This window comes from Leucopleurus acutus, assembly GCF_964270905.1.
Source record: "Leucopleurus acutus genome assembly, chromosome: 16".
Classification (NCBI taxonomy): Eukaryota; Metazoa; Chordata; class Mammalia; order Artiodactyla; family Delphinidae; genus Leucopleurus; species Leucopleurus acutus.
This window is the reverse complement of record NC_139158.1, coordinates 75,591,639-75,607,770: the sequence shown is the minus strand read 5'-3', so window position 1 is coordinate 75,607,770 and position 16,132 is coordinate 75,591,639. Positions and strand designations below refer to the sequence as shown.

The 16,132-nt window shown below is 43.5% G+C and overlaps 1 protein-coding gene across 1 annotated transcript in view; it reads right to left on the bottom strand.

The window, feature by feature from the left end:
- The window catches only part of ARFGEF2 (ARF guanine nucleotide exchange factor 2), a 99,810-nt gene that overhangs the window by 43,816 nt on the left and 39,862 nt on the right, over window positions 1-16,132 (bottom strand). Inside the window, exons 9-21 of the mRNA XM_082858090.1 lie at window positions 14,633-14,763; window positions 13,206-13,440; window positions 12,478-12,577; window positions 11,622-11,761; window positions 10,232-10,340; window positions 9,339-9,522; window positions 7,463-7,574; window positions 6,685-6,890; window positions 4,217-4,301; window positions 3,942-4,113; window positions 2,814-2,965; window positions 1,621-1,749; window positions 436-594 (exon numbers count right to left, since the gene is read on the bottom strand). Coding sequence (XP_082714216.1) covers window positions 436-594; window positions 1,621-1,749; window positions 2,814-2,965; window positions 3,942-4,113; window positions 4,217-4,301; window positions 6,685-6,890; window positions 7,463-7,574; window positions 9,339-9,522; window positions 10,232-10,340; window positions 11,622-11,761; window positions 12,478-12,577; window positions 13,206-13,440; window positions 14,633-14,763 — 1,914 coding nt within the window. The remainder of the gene's footprint in view (window positions 1-435; window positions 595-1,620; window positions 1,750-2,813; window positions 2,966-3,941; window positions 4,114-4,216; window positions 4,302-6,684; window positions 6,891-7,462; window positions 7,575-9,338; window positions 9,523-10,231; window positions 10,341-11,621; window positions 11,762-12,477; window positions 12,578-13,205; window positions 13,441-14,632; window positions 14,764-16,132) is intronic.

The window sequence follows — 16,132 nt, the reverse complement described above, 5'->3', positions numbered from 1 at the left end:
ACTGGCAATTTCCCTAATGGCTCACTGTAGATGCTGACCATCTCTTGTCTCATACACTTAGGAGAAATCGGGCTCCTTGGCTTTGTCTTAAATCTACTCCCTGGTGGTAAGAGCTCTCAGGAGGTACCTAAGGACTTGGGAAAAGTGGGAAGGAAGCTGCCACACCAGAAGTGCTCTCCGCGTGGACACCGGCCACCGGGGACAGGAGCACCTTGTGAGGTGGTGCATCTGAGGCATTTCACCCACCACGCCCCAGGGAGTCTGACTTTTCTGATACATGATGTATTTGAGGAATGAGACAAAACCCAGTTAAAGTTAGGCTTGACTTCAAGAAAAATGGAATCGACCAAAGAGAGACTGGCTCTGAATCAAAGGACAGCTGGGATTCATCCTCACTAAGAAAAGGCAACCCCAGGCTTTCAAAGAAACACACACCTCGTGCCAGGAATTCCCGAGGTAGTTGCCGTCCGTGTGAGCCACCGTGATGAGCGTCTTTATGGTGTCGATGTTCTTCTGCTTCATCTCTGTGATGCTGGAGCTGGCCGTCAGCAGGGAGAAGCGCGCAAGAGCCTGAACGTAGGCATCTCGTTCCAGCTGTAAGGGAAGCCGAGAGGGAACGCTGAGATCCCGCCCTGAGCAACACCGTTTTCACACTGAAGGGACTGAGCACTGGATCCTCTGCCGCCTTCTGTACACACATCGACAGGCTTTACATACATTAACACACCAGTTCCTCCACACTGCTATCCTCCCGCTGCCTGAACAGCCCATCTCATGTTTGAGAACTAGTCTCTCCTTTGCAGCCGACCTCAAACTGATGTTCACGTTCCATTCCTTTCGGAGGGAGTAGGGGAGGAATGTGCTGAATGCTAAGATTGTTACATAAATGCTAATTTCTACAACAATCCTGCAAGGTAGGTCTATTTTCTCAAGTTTACAAATGAGGAAATAAAGGGTGTCTTAGGGAGAAGTTAGCTAGACCAATGCTAGAGAAGCAGCAGAGCTGAGGTCTGAAACCCAAAGCCTGGGGTCTTGGTACAAAAGAAAATGTCTAACTGTAAGATAAATGGGAACAGAAGACTGAGTTTTTCAACATAAATGGGTGCCAATTCTTAGTGATTTAGCAAATGATACATGGGACTGACAACTTCCTGATTTCCTAACATTCTGAGAACTGTATTTTGCTTATTTGCTTATTTGAGTTTTTCAAGATTCAAAAGATTTACAGACATATTCATTGTGCATTGAACTATTTATTTCCCCCAGAGAAGACCTGGAAATAAGGGAAATTAAAATAATAAGCTGATTTTAAAAGGAAAAACAATATTTTAAGCACCAGGGCAGGCAGTTAGCCAGATGGATAGGAAGGCTGTTTTGTCAAATCCAATTAAGTAGCTTGGACCCCACCTATCTTCAAAGAAGGTTTTAATCCAAATCTCCAATTTTTTCCCCTAATGAGGCTGTTGCCAGCACAAATCTGTGGGCTTCCTCTTGGTGGGCATGAGTACGGAGTTTGCTGAGATGTTTTTGGCTAATTGGAAATGTCTGATAGTTTCTAAATTTTTACAAATCTGAAAGAAAATGGCCCACCAGTATCTCTGGAGCTGTGTTTATACCCACCTGCATTCCAAAGATGCAGGCAATCCGGATCGCACATCGGATGCCTTCCAAACACAGAGAGGCCACTTCAGTGTCGTCACAGTTCTGCAGTCCGATGCTGTAGGCTGCCAACAGTGGTGTCCACACCAGCTACCAAGAAAGGAAGGTTTCAATAACGTCTAGAATCTCAGTGTGGAAGAGCACTTAGAGGCCACACTGTTAGTTATGACACAGCCAGGATGCCAAGTTCACTGCTACTTTGATTCATTCACAAAGTAAAATAATTCTTCCTAAACTGTGGTCAAAGCTGTCACTACAGATATGCCATTTACTAAACGTACAGTTCTAAAGGATGGCAAACATGCGGCTAGTGTGCCCCCACCATATCTATCTGTGCTCATGGCAGACATCACTGATCAATCAGAGATCCCACTCCCTGCTGAGTCTAATCAGGGCTCGAGAATCCTTTACACAGTGCAGCAGGCATCCATCACTAATCAGAGGCCGGCATGCAAGGTGAAATCTATAAGCAACTTGTGTTCTATAAACTTTGTTTATTGAAAGGTTCCTAATTCAAATTATTTAGACTTTACTTTTCCTCCAAGTTTCTTGTGAATTCCCTGAAACTAAAAGCTCACAAAAATCTAGAATTGATCAACTAACAGGATATTAACAGTTACTATAAAAACATCTTAGAGAAAAACATGAGTGCTATGTATTTAGAAAGTGTACCTTTACTAGGCATTTAAAAAAGAGACCTTAGGATATTGTCTTTTACTTCTACATAATTTCATCTGATAAACTAACCCTGAGGCCACTGAGATGAGATGTCACAATAAAACTGTCTCTTATGCCTGAATAATTATTAATTCATTCAATCCCCCGGCAGCCCTGTAGCACTCTGCATTTGTCTCCATTTCACAGACGATGAACAGACAGAGGATGAATAGCCTCACCATGGTCACAGAGCGACAAAGTGGCAAAAGCAGGGTTTAAACCAGACGTTCGGATGGCACAGCCCATGCTGACGTATCCCTAGCATCATCACAGGGCTTCTAGGAAGGACTTGCTTTTGTTGCTGTCCAGAAAGACACACCCAGGCTTGGCCTTTTCCTCTCCCCAATCTCTTCACCATTATAAACTCGCTGGTGAGCTTCTGGCTGGTCAGCTCTAGAATCAGGCTTAGCTGTGTCCTAACTTCTCAGGATACTCACTTTGAACATTGGCCGGACGTGGTCCAGGTGAGTGGCACTCGTAAACGGGGCTTTGGCGTGGCTCACAGCCTCCATCAGGGCTTTGGCTGTTTTAGCCATTTGCTCCATCTCCAAATTGTATAGTAGCCGTCGCTGCTTTTCACTAGCGACACCTACAAAGAAATAAGAGAATAATAGCAGCTAACATTCACTAAGCGCTTGCTATGCGCCAGGCTCTGTTTCAAAAGATTTACAACAATTAACTCACAAACACTCATGAGGACCACTACATGAGTCTGTTACAAGTATTATCGCCATTTTACTGATGGGAAATGAGGCACAAAGACATTAAGTGACTTGCTCAGGGTCACACAACTAATAAGCAGTAGAGCTGGGACTTGAATCCAGGCAGCATGGCTCTACAGCCCGTGCTCTAAACCAGCGGTCCCCAACCTTTTTGGCACCAGGGACGGGTTTCGTGCAAGACAATTTTTCCACGGACCTGGGGGGAGGGGATGATTTCGGGATGACTCAAGCGCATTACATTTATTGTGCACTTTATTATTATTATATTGTAATATATAATGAAATAATTATACAACTCACCACAATGCTGACAGGAGGTGGAGCTCAGGCGGTAATGCGAGCGATGGGGAGCAGCTGTAAATGCAGATGGAGCTTCACTCGCTCGCCTGCCGTTCACCTCCTGCTGTGCGGCCTAGTTCCTACCAGGCTGCGGACTGCTACCAGTCTGTGGCCCGGGGGGTTGGGGACCCCTGCTCTAAACCATACACACTGCTGCCTCTCAAATAAAGAAACTGGTAGCTTCACAGGGGTGTTAACTCAGAGAATTCTAATCAAGGTTGGCACAATCACCACTGGTATTACAGCAGAGTTTTAAGGAACATTTTTGGGGAATGATTTAGCTCTCAGATTATTTTAAATTCCCTCTTGTAACTAATTACAAATCTAGCAAGAAGATAAGTGATATTATGAAAGCGCCAACATAATCATAATAACTAATTTAATCATATTTCTTATTTAGATAGCTAGATATGCAAATTAAATCTATCACCAGGGAACTTAATCATGCATTCTGATACACTCGAAAACTGGAATTAATAGAAATAATTTGCCATTAGACCTTACTCTGCTTAGTAGATTTGGTTGCAATCGTGTGTTCTTTTGTTTCTTTCATCGCAATTTTCTTGCCTTCTATTTCTTCATAGATGCTTGAGAGATATTCTTCAGGCAGATCTTTACTATCATTGATACCCCGATTCATTTTAATATACTGCTCTTTTGTCATTTTATTTTTTACCTGAAATTTAAAAAAATTAAGAACCCATTTAGAAGACAGCCAATGGCCCAAATAAAGCTCCTTATTTAGCCACTATAGTATATGTATCATTAAAATATTTTACCTGAGGGCTGTGCAAGTCTGTAGTTAGCATAATAATTGAATATGCTAGGACATATGCAGTGTCAGCACTAGCAAATAGAGTCTGCCTGAAAAAAGAAAAAACGATTCCACATGTGAGAACATACACGGAGACGAGGCTGGAAGGGTACAGTGCTCAAGGAGATGTGTTTCTCTGAGCAGGCCAACTGCTCTTCAGGATGCTTTCATCATCACTGAATGATAACTAACGATCCAGAGTGCAGAAAAAGCTAGTTAAGAATACGTGTCAGATTTAGACTTCTTTGAATAGAGCAGTTTCAAGTCGATTTTTAAAAAAGATCCTTAAGGAGTCTCCAGGGCCAGTGACGAGGGTGAGGCAAGCGAGGCCCCCCCTACTCCCAGGTGCCGACCCGACAGCACATGACTCTGAGCGAGGCCCTTTACAGTCTGCACCTTTAGTGCTTCGCTTGCCTCACGTTGGTCCTGTTCCTGAGAATACCTACTGTGTGCTAGGCACTGGGTGGAAAGGTGACTAAAACTCCTGTCCAGTTATTAGCCATTTAAAGTTTACATTATGCGGGCTTCCCTGGTGGCACAGTAGTTGAGTCCGCCTGCCGATGCAGGGGACACGGGTTCGTGCCCTGGTCTGGGAAGATCCCACATGCTGTGGAGCGGCTGGGCCCGTGAGCCATGGCCGCTGAGCCTGCGCATCCGGAGCCTGTGCTCTGCAATGGGAGAGGCCGCAACAGTGAGAGGCCCGCGTACCGCAAAAAAAAAAAAAAGGTTTACATTATGCACTATGATATTTAACAGCAGAAATACGAAGAAAAATATTTATGTTGCTTTAATAAACAATATGCTGGTGAAGTCTGACTTTTTTCGCCTTAGGCAAGAGAAGAAAGACAAATACTTGGGGATGCACAGCCTTGTAATATGTGAGGCTAAAGAAAAACCTGTCTATCCAAACTGCCCCCAACAGGAGAAGGAGAAGTTCTGAAGAACACAGTAAAAGGTCTACATTCTAACGTGACATTTAATTGGGTCACATATTTACCGACTAGGGGACACAGACCAAGGTCTCTAGGTCCACATAAGAGATATGTTTAAAGTAAATAACATCTAATTGTGTCTTCACAGAAAATTCTAATACCTATTTGGTTAAAACGACCAGAGGCTGCCTTTTCTGACCAGGTCATCTCATGGGGACAGCCTGGAGGATTGGGACCAATTAACATGAAAACCAAGCTGACTTAAGAGGCAAAACTGTTCTCAAAATGTTTCCACTGAAAATTTTCCACTTCATGTTCACAGTATATTCAGACATTCTTAACTTCATGTTCAGAGGAAAGAGCATGAGCTTTCTTGAGTCAGACAAATTCATATTCAATCTCTGCTACTTTCTAGCTGATTAATTTTTGGACAGGTTGCTATCTCAGAGCCTGTTTCCTCAGCTATAAAACAGGGATACTACCTCCCAGGCTTACCGTTAATTAAGATGAAATGCATGTAAAACTCACGGCACAGCTGGCACACAGGAGGTGTTTAATAAAGGTTAGCTTTCCTTTCAATTTCCATTTCCTATGCAAAAATGAACTACCTATCAAAAAAGGCCCCAAGGGACTTCCCTGGTGGTGCAGTGGTTAAGAATCCGCCTGCCAATGCAGGGGACACAGGTTCAAGCCCTGGTCTGGGAAAGATCCCACATGCCACGGAGCAAATAAGCCTGTGCACCACAACTACTGAGCCTGTGCTCTAGAGCCTGTGAGCCACAACTAGTGAGCCCACATGCCACAACTAATGAAGCCCACGCGCCTAGAGTGCGCGCTCTGCAACCAGAGAAGCCTCCGCAATGAGAAGCCCGCGCACCACAACGAAGAGTAGCCCCCGCTCGCCGCAACTAGAGAAAGCCCGCGCGCAGCAACGAAGACCCAACGCAGTCAAAAATAAATTAAATAAAATAATAATTTAAAAAACTGAACTGTAGGGAAAATAAACTATTTTAAAAATAAAAGAATTTAAAAATTTTTTAAAAATTAAAAAAATAATAATAGTTAAGAAAAAAGGCCCCAAGATGAAATCATGTACTTAGGTGGGGTTTTATTAGTTACGGAGCCATTTCAGTAACCTGCTCATCAGTATGTAATCAAAGAAAAACTAAAATTCTTGAGATGTACCCCATATATTAAGTCAGGGAGCTGTTCTTGATTAGGAAAGAGATGCCTGAGTGCCTCTTCTCAACCCACAGAACTGCTCTTTTGTCATAATTAAGAGCGTGGGCTCTAGCTGTGTAGTCTTGGGCAAGTTACTTAGCCTCTCTGGTCCTCAACCTCCTGTAGAGGGGACATGAACGGTCGAGGTGAGGTCCTAACGTGAGACACAGTGAACAGAAACTGTAATAGCTTGGTGCAGATTAAACCCCAACCACACTAAGACTGGTGCTCTGAGGAAGGCAAAAAGAGGGCGCAGAAGGGACTTAAACATGGTGCTCACCCCTGGTTGCACTCTATGTATCTTGCAGCAAACTTCTCCATTAACCGATCAATCTTCTGAGCTTCCCCAGGTAGGCGGAAACCTTCTAGAAACGTCCGCAGGGCTGAGACAAACTCCTTTTCACAGAAGTCAAGTTGGTCCACATAGGCATACATCACCTCCTTGTTGAACTTCATGCTTTCTCCCAGAAAATCACCTACTTGGGTCTGAAACATACACACTCACTCATACCTAAAAATTGTCAATTATGAACACCCAGTGAAAGACACTTCAGTCAAAGGCGGGGGTGGGGGTGGGGCCCGAATGCCCCGGCTCTGAACACCCAGAATGGGCTGAACTGCTAGAAAAGTTAGGCAACTCCCTGAGCCTGCCCACCCACCCAACCATTCCAGGTTCCTTCGTCCCGCCACGAAGGAAGAGGGGGAGGCACAGGAGACTGAAAAGTGGAGGAATGATGGGGCACACTCAGGAGGGAGGTGAGCTGCCAACGAGCACCCAGAACAATTTCTAGCAGCCAAGTGACACTTTTAGCTCTGACACTGTCCCACCAGATACACAACCACCTGTCAGGAGGCTGGTTTATTCCCTTTAAAGAACTTTTTGCAACACTGGCCAAAGGGATAAATAGAACTTTTTGCAACACTGGCCAACCCTGCTGTAAGCAGGGGTGTGGACAGTAGCACTGCACTCAGGGTCAGCCAGTCTCTAGGCTAAAGCCAGAAAGGTCTCAGAATCACCCGAAAGAACCCACATGCACGTACCCAGCCCCCAATCTTACAGAATCGAGGCGCTCCTCCTGGTGCAGGAATTGGGCAATGTCTTCAACTGACGTTCCCAGCATGCCCTGCTCCTGGAGATACTGGATCCCTCTCTTGGGTTTCTTGTTGAACCTTTTTCAAGAGATGGGACACAGGTTGCTTATTTCAAACTCTGGAGGATAGAAAAAAGCTAGCATTTGAGGCAAATTACAGTAACACCACGAACTGTGTGTGTCCTGGTAGTTTTTCTCAATTCCACTTTTAATTTTTGACCTAGCTTTAACAGAATCTGCTGGTTGTCACCCAATATCCATTCTCCTCTTCTCCAGCACTAATAAAACCTAGATGTTTAGCTGGGCACACAACTATCTGGGATAAGAACTACATTCCCCTGCCTCGCTTAGACAAAGTACGGCCGTGTGATAAAGCTCTGGCCAGTGAGAGGTGAGCAGAAGTGGTGTGGATACTTCTAGGAAGGATCCTTAAACAAAGCTGACTTGGCAGGGAGGTGAACATTTTTTGCTCTTTCCCCTTCTTCCCCAGAATATATGTGTGATGACTGGAGCTCCAGCAGTCCTCTTAAACCACGAGGCAACACTGAAGATGAAAACTGTATTCAAGATGGTGAAGCAGAAAGCTAAAAGGAGCCTGGGTCTCTGACGTCCATAAGAGCCACTGCAACTGTCCTAGCCTGTCCCCTTTGGGATTTTCTTTAATGGTGCTTAAGCACTGTTACTTCTGGATTTTCTGTTAAAGGCAGGCATACTTAACTGACGTATAAATTCAACTTGTTATTTACCAGGCCACGCATTGGGGAATGATCTTCATGTATAAGCACAAACTGTGGCAAGGACTGTGAGGACAGGCTATGACTATGGCGCAGGGACACAGACTACCTCGGGACTGTTCAGAGAGTGTGGTTACAGGGGGTCTCTTTCAGGAAGAGATGCTTTGCCAAGCCCGAAGAATGAAAAAGATCCAAGAATGTTCTAAGCAGAAGGTGCAATAGTGCAGAAAGCTTGAGGTGTTCAAGGGGCTGAAACGCCCCTTGTGACCCAGGAGTACTGAACGGGGAAGAGGTCAGTGAGGGAGGCTGGAGGCTGGATCGGGCTGTGGGGAGGAAATGGGAAACCTGCAATGACTGTAGGCAGGGAGTGACAAGACCTGATTTAAGTTTTTAAAAGATTCCTTTAGCTGCTGTGGGAGAACAGACTGGGGGGGATGCAGGGATGGTGAGAGTGGAAATGAGGAGATCAACATTTTAATTAATAAATGAGTATTATAACATCAACTTTTAAAATAAATTGAGTTTACAAAACTAATCATTCAAAAGTTGGACAGGATGTGAGATTGTGTGTATATGTACTTTTGTGTATAAAAAACTGAAAAGAAACATTATGATTTACCAGTGATTGTAATAATGATGATGTGGTTACATGGGAGAATGTCCTTATTTTTCAACTATGTACAGCTGAAATATTATGATGGCTACAAAGTACTTTCAAATGGTTCAGGAAAAAAATACACAGATAACACTAATATGGCAAAAGTTAATTTTTCTGTATGTTGAAACTTTCCACAATACACAGTTAGAAAAAAGTGTTACCAATGGTGATTTCCTCGAGGTAGTAATTGTATGAGTGATTTTAACATTCTTGCTTTATGCTTTTCTGTATTTTCTAAACTGGTTTGACTTTTTTAATTAGGAGGGGAAAAAAGACCAGGCATCAACCACACAAAGCTATTAAATTTCTCTCTCACACACACTCACTCTCAGCCCAGCCTGATCGGGCCTGGGCACAGGTGCCAGCACTGGTCTCTGGAAACAGGCATTTTGTCTTGAGGAGTCAGTGCCAGGTTCCCAAGAGATTCAGCTAGAGCGATAGCCACACTCACAGGTCAATGCCGTGTTCAATCATCTCCTTTTGTTGCTTGATGACCTCAAACTGTTCCGGATCATCCTGGATGGCCGTCTGAGTCCCCGAGGACACCGTGGACTCCATGGATGTCACGCTGCTCCGTCTCGCCATGTCAAGGCCTTTCCCGTCCCCCATTTCCTGATCCGTGGGCCTCTCCTGACCTGCGATGACATAAAAGCGAAGGAAACCAAATAAACAGATGGGACAGAGACACGGCTGAGGTGAGGTCTGCCTCTGCAGTTCCCTTTCCCAGACCTGTAACAATAAAGTTTGTACTGTAAGGGTCATGAGCACCTTGATATCACTCAGTTACTTTACTTAACAACTTACTTGTTTGTGGAACTTGATAAGCTAATGCTAAAATTCACATGAAAGAATAAAAGTACAAAACCAGTCAAGACACTTAAGGAACAATGAACAGGAAGACCTGTCCTAGCAGGTATCAAAACTCACTGCTAAGAACTCTAGGCATTTGAAAGGCGTGGTATTGGTGCAAGAACAGGCAAATCAATAGAACAGAATATTCAGAAACAGACTTACACACACAGGAGAATTTGGTATATCATAAACCAAATCAGTGGTGCTTCAAATCAGTGAGGGAAGGAGAGAGTACTAAAAAAACGTTGGAATAACTGGCTCCCCTTTTGGAAAAATGGAGTTCGAGCACAATTCACACTATTCCCCCCCAAATTCCAGATGGATGAGAAAACAGAACATTTAAAATACTTCACCTAGTTTGCAAATGAAAGTGTTTTGCTAACTCTAAGACACCTATATCAGGATAGCTTCTCCCGATGACGTGAGCAGCCTATTGTGCGTGGTGGGGGTGAGGGCTGGATGGGGAGGTTGTTTGCAGCAGGGGTCTCTCACCGAGGCTGGCCTGGTGGTTGGGATTCACATACAGGTCTTTGCTCCACTCCACCATGCACTTGAGGATGGACACGAGGCACTCCAGGCCTTTCTTCCTCAGACTGAGCTCCTAAAGGACAAAAGTGACACGACACAGAGACTCAGCAGATAAATTAAGTGCCGACATCTAGAGGGCTCCGGGAATCCTGAGACGACACGAGATAAGCACTGACATTCGGTGCTATTAACCCAAGGAAAAGCTAACAGGTGACATAAATATTGACGGCTCATTGCAAAAGCCATGAACATCTTTAAAGGTGTTCATTACAAACTCCCCAGCAGCAAAAATATGGGATGTGTGCATTCCTAAAACAGAGTATTATCTGGATTTTTTAAAAGAAAGTCCTCATTCATTGCTTGTTTAAATTAAACAAAACACTTAAAAATAGCATTTAAAAAAATAAATAAATAAGAGGGTCTTAACTAGTGACCCTGAAAAAAGAGAAAAGAATCTTTTCCAGCAGATGAATGATTGTGGACATACCATCATCCCCTAAACACCCACAAAAGCATTCCATTTTAAGGCTTATTCTGCAAGTAAATAAAAATACTGTTTTTTTTTCTTTTAAGTAGCATTTCTTAAAAGTTGAATGCAAGTTGTAAATGTCTTAAAAAATGTTGCAGTTCCCTGGTGGTCTAGTGGTTAGGACTCTGGGCTTTCACTGCCAGGGCCCAGGTTTAATTCCTGGTCGGGGGAACATCCCACAAGACATGCAGCCAAAAAAAAAAAAAAAAAGCAAATATTTTAGACTCAAAACAGCATCTAAAATAGTACGGATCTCTCTCTGTGAATTTAATGACAACTATGGACCTTTATCTAGGAAAAATGCCCATATACCAAAATTCTATATATAATTCCAGGTGGCTCACAGACCTTCTGACCAGTTTCTTCAGAGACCTCAGGTTAAGAATACTATTCTCTTCGTAGGCACTCTAATAATGAGGGAATCTAATAAGAAGCAATCTCCTTTGCCTTTACTGGAGTCTGGGATCCTGTTTTCACGTGATCTATGGAAAGGTGACAGAGTGAACTCGCTTCTACAGGTCTCAGCTCAAGTGTCACCTTCTCAGGGAGGCCACCCTGATGCCCCATTAGAAATGGCACCACCCTCACCTCCAACATCCCTTCTCTATCTTCCCTGCTTTATTTTTCTCTGTGGCTTACTTCTTCGTTGTTTGCTTTCAAGTGTTGGGACCACAGCAATCGTGCACATGGATGTGCGTGTTTGTGTTTTTTTCACTGCTGTATCCCCAGCACCAAGGACAGTGCCTGGCACACGGTGACTCTCGAAAAATGTTTACTGAAATGAATGAACTTTAAATTATAAACGAGTGCTCTCAGTGTTTGTACCTGCAGAGGTGTCATTCCCAGCTCGTGTCCACTTCTTCCCTGAGCGATTTTGGATAAATCGTTTACGAGGCGCTCAAAAATGTTAGCAGCATTTAAATCACAGTCGTAGTTGACATAAATATCTACAACACACTGGGCATCTTGGAAAATAACACATGGATATTAGAAATTCTGACTGAACACAGACAGCAGTTACGTTATCTTATTAAATGAGATTCCTCGGTCAAAAACTTTTCCCAGTGAATTACTAACTCAGGCTGGACACACCTCACTCTGGAAATGCATGCTGGAAGGACCAGGAGCATGGAAGGCCCTCTTTCTAGGCCTGCCCTGGTACTAACTGAAATCCTGGCAGCTGCTTCCACCTCTCTACAGCTCACTTTCCTCATCAAAAAAAGAGAGAACTGCCCGATCCAATTCTTAAAGTTGTGTAACTTTTATGCAGTTACCCAGATAACAAACAGATGCTCGGTTTATAGCTACACAATTGTACAGTGTAAGGGAAATCCACATTTACCTTAGCATCCAATCAAGGGTTGGCAGCACCAAGACCCAGGACCCTGTGACTTACAAACCACGTTCAGCTTGTAGGTAGGGTGACAAGTGTCCTGGTTTTCCAGGATTACGGGGTTTCCCAGGACGTGGGACTTTCCATGCTAGAATCAGAAAGTCCTGGGCAAACCAGTCTGAGTTGGCCATTGGGCTAGCAGTAGCCTTTAAGGTAATGATTTCCTCAGCACTTCATTAAAACTCTAAAAGGAGGAGTTAAAGGTCTTAATCTGGACTTTGGAGAATGAAAGCATCAGAAGTGTTTCTGGGCAAGTCAAATAGATGAGCACCCTCAGGGTGAAAATACCTGCACAGATCCTTGTCAGGGTCTGAATGACCATCCACCTGTGCTCAAAAGAACTTGTTGATGTTTCTAAAATGTTCAGGAAAATCTCTTTGAAAAAGACCTATACGACAAGAAGAAGAAAAAGGAGGATACCAATTAATAATTTAAATTAGGGCTCAAAACCCCCAAAGCCTTTGAAGAACAGGCAGAGCCTATGAGTGAAGCAGCCCGGGCAGGAGAAGAGGTGAGGCACACACACTGCTGACCAGCACCGGAACCCTGGGTGGGAAGAGCTAACAGGGTAGGACCACAGTGAACCGAGAACACGGCCCCATCAGAGAGAGCAGCTGCTCCTGAGAAACCACCAAGAGCTGCTACGTGGAAATGCAGGACCGGGGTTGTGGTTTTTTGAGAGAAATCACAAAACGGATGTTCATGGAGAATCTGATTTCTCAATTTGGAAACTAATTCAAGTTATCCCAAACAACTTATAGGCACATGTTTGGGGACTGAGCCCAACACACAGACCATATGATTTAAACCTTCGGTTAAAATGAAAGGTATACAAGATTTTGGGGCAGTAACTTTTTATGAAAAGGTGTTCTCTTGCTCAAAAAATTCTTCTCTGGGGTACTAGCAAGTAGACTGTGTAACTCTAGTTCCTGGTGACTATGAGGCCAGCAGTTAACGCATTATGCAAAAGTGTCATCAAACTTAAAAAAAAAGAAAAGTCAATTTGGAGTCCTTACCTCTATCTGCATCTTCAAGTGCATTTTAAAGTTTGAAAGAAGAGTAAGAAAAATGGCAAGAGAGAGCTCAAAGACATCAGGCACTGAGGAGACGCCGTTTTTGGACAATGCCACGCAGAGATACTGCTTGATTGCATTGATGAACATCTCGTGAGTCCTGAAGACCGGGCCAGCGTTCTGCAACACGGAGAGGAGGAGCTGCAGGGAAACCACCTTGGAGCGCAGCTCGTGGGATCTGGCGAAGGAAGTGGAAAACAAGGACAGAGCTGAAAGGTGAAATTTTAGAAAGCATGTTTCTTGAGAAGGTCTCACTCCTCTACCAGTGGAGCAGGATTTTCTGAGAAGCCAGGGAGTTGAGAATTGGCAACAGCACCTAAATGTCAAGAGAATGAGGGCAGATGGCATGAGGTGAGTTCTCACAGAACCTGCAGGCCCTGGGAGAACGAGAGCTGCCAACTCTCTGTCATAAAGCACAGGACCGAGCAGGAGCAAAATAAGTGCACACTGACTCTGGAAAGCTGGTTCTGCAACTAATCTAATAGAACCAATTACTTCACATCCAGCACGTGAGACGAAAACGTCTGTCCCGCTCTACCTTTAGAGACAAGGAGAACAGTGCTCTTCATCCATCTGCCTCATGCTCCCCATCCCGGCCCACAAGGGATGGAAAGAATGGGAAACTTTCATGAGTCTTTTCCCTAACAGTCACCATATTCTTAACAGAAGAGTGAGGATTATTATTAATGACTAATAATAATGATAATAATAATAGTAACTATAAAACTCTCATCAAGTACTAGGCCCTATGCTTGGGATGTCATTCTATCATTTCACATCATTGATCGTGTGAGGTGATTTTCCGTATTCCCATTTTTCAGATGAGGTTTAGTAGCTCATACGGCCATGAAGCTGGACTCAAGTAAGCCAGGGCTGAACACAGCTCCCTGTGGCTCCAGAACTTCTGCTTTGACACTCCACAGCACTACCATCCTTGTGGTACATCCTTGACTCTAAAGGTTTGGCTTCTCTGAGTTGAATCTGGGGCTTAAATCTGTATCCACAAAGAAGAAGTTTCCAATCAGGGTAAGAAATTGAGGTTTGTATGCATCCTGATGGTGGATCCCCAGATCAGCAGATTAATTCATTAGTCAGTAAAAAGAAGATGAATGTTCAATATAATGATTATTTTTAGCACGTAAACCAAGGAAAGGAAAATTGGGCACAATGATCATGGTTGGTGGGAACACAGAGACAATTCATGATGAAAGGACTAGGGGACCTGCATGAGCCTGAAAAAGTTGTAAAACCACCCCGTAAATTCCTGAATTTACACCAACCAGGGCACGAGGCCCTGGGGTTTCTTGGAGCCCCCAAGATCCTTCGGGGTCATTTGGGTTATAGACGGCCAAGAACTGCTGTCTGCTCACTTTGGATCTGGGGGGCCTTCGCCCAGGGGTTTCATGGACAGCTTGCAAAGGGAGCGAAACACCAGGAAGGCGTCCTTCTGCAGAATGTGCGAGAACCTGGCGGCCACTGGATGTCCTTGTGCATCTGATTCCTAAGATTAGAACAAAGATGAGAAAAATCAAAGGGTCCAAACCAAAGGGTAACTCTTCAAAAATAAGAAACGTAATTATCTCATGAAAATTTAAATTATTGGGTGGGCCAAAAAGTGCCTTCAGTTTTGTTAAGTAAAAATAAAAGACACATTTTTTATTTTCACCGAGAACTTTATTGAACAACGTATTCACCCTTTTGTTCCACTACCTTCTGCCATTTTTCAGGCAACTTCATAATTCCATCTTCCCAAAACTTTTTATCTTTTTGAGCAAAGAACTGTTCCAGGTGCCTTTCACAGTCTTCCAGGGAATTGAAATTTTTTCCACTAAGAGAATTTTGTAAAGACCGAAATAAATGGAAATCCAAAGGAGCAATGTCTAGTGAATACGGTGGATGAATCAGAACTTCCCAGCCAAGCTGTAACAGGTTTTGCCTGGTCATCAAAGAAACAGGCGGTCTTGGGTTATCCTGACGGAAGATTACGTTTTCTGTTGACTAATTCTGGATGCTTTTTCTTGACAGCTGCCTTCAGTTGGTCTAATTGGGAGAAGTACTTGTTGGAATTAATCATCTGGTTTCCCGGAAGGAGCTCATAATAGAGGACTCCCTTCCAATCCCACCATATACACAACATCACCTTCTCTGGATGAAGACCGGCCTTTGGTGTGGTTGGTGGTGGTTCATTTCGTTTGCCCCACAATCTCTTCTGTTCCACATTATTGTACAGTATCCACTTTTCATTGCCCATCACAATTTGTTTTAAAATAGGAACGTTTTCATTACGTTTCAGTAGAGAATCGCATGCGGAAATACGGTCAAAACATTTTTTTTCCCTTAACTTATGTGGAACTCAAACATCAAAGCAATGAACATAACCAAGCTGGTGCAAATGATTTTCAACGCTTGATTTGGATATTTTGAGTATGTCAGCTATCTCTCGCGTGGTATAATGTTGATTGTTGTCAATTATTGTTTCGATTTGATCACTATCAACTTCAACTGGTCTACCCAAACTGGGAGCATCGTCCAGCGAGAAATCTCCAGCACAAAACTTTGCAAACCACTTTTGACACATTTGATCAGTCACAGCACCTTCTCCATATACTGCACAAATCTTTTCATGCGTTTCAGCTGCATTTTTACCTTTCTTGAAATAATAAAGCATGAAAATGTTGCTTTTTTCTTCCATCTTCAATATTAAAATGGCTACACAAAAATTCACCAATTTTGATTTCTTATTTTTAAATGTCTGCTGATATGACAGCTGTCACATACAATTTAACAAACCTGTTTCAAATGAAGTTAAAGACGACTAAGTGCTACTAGAGCCATCTTATGGAAAAAACTGAACGAACCTTTTCGCCCAC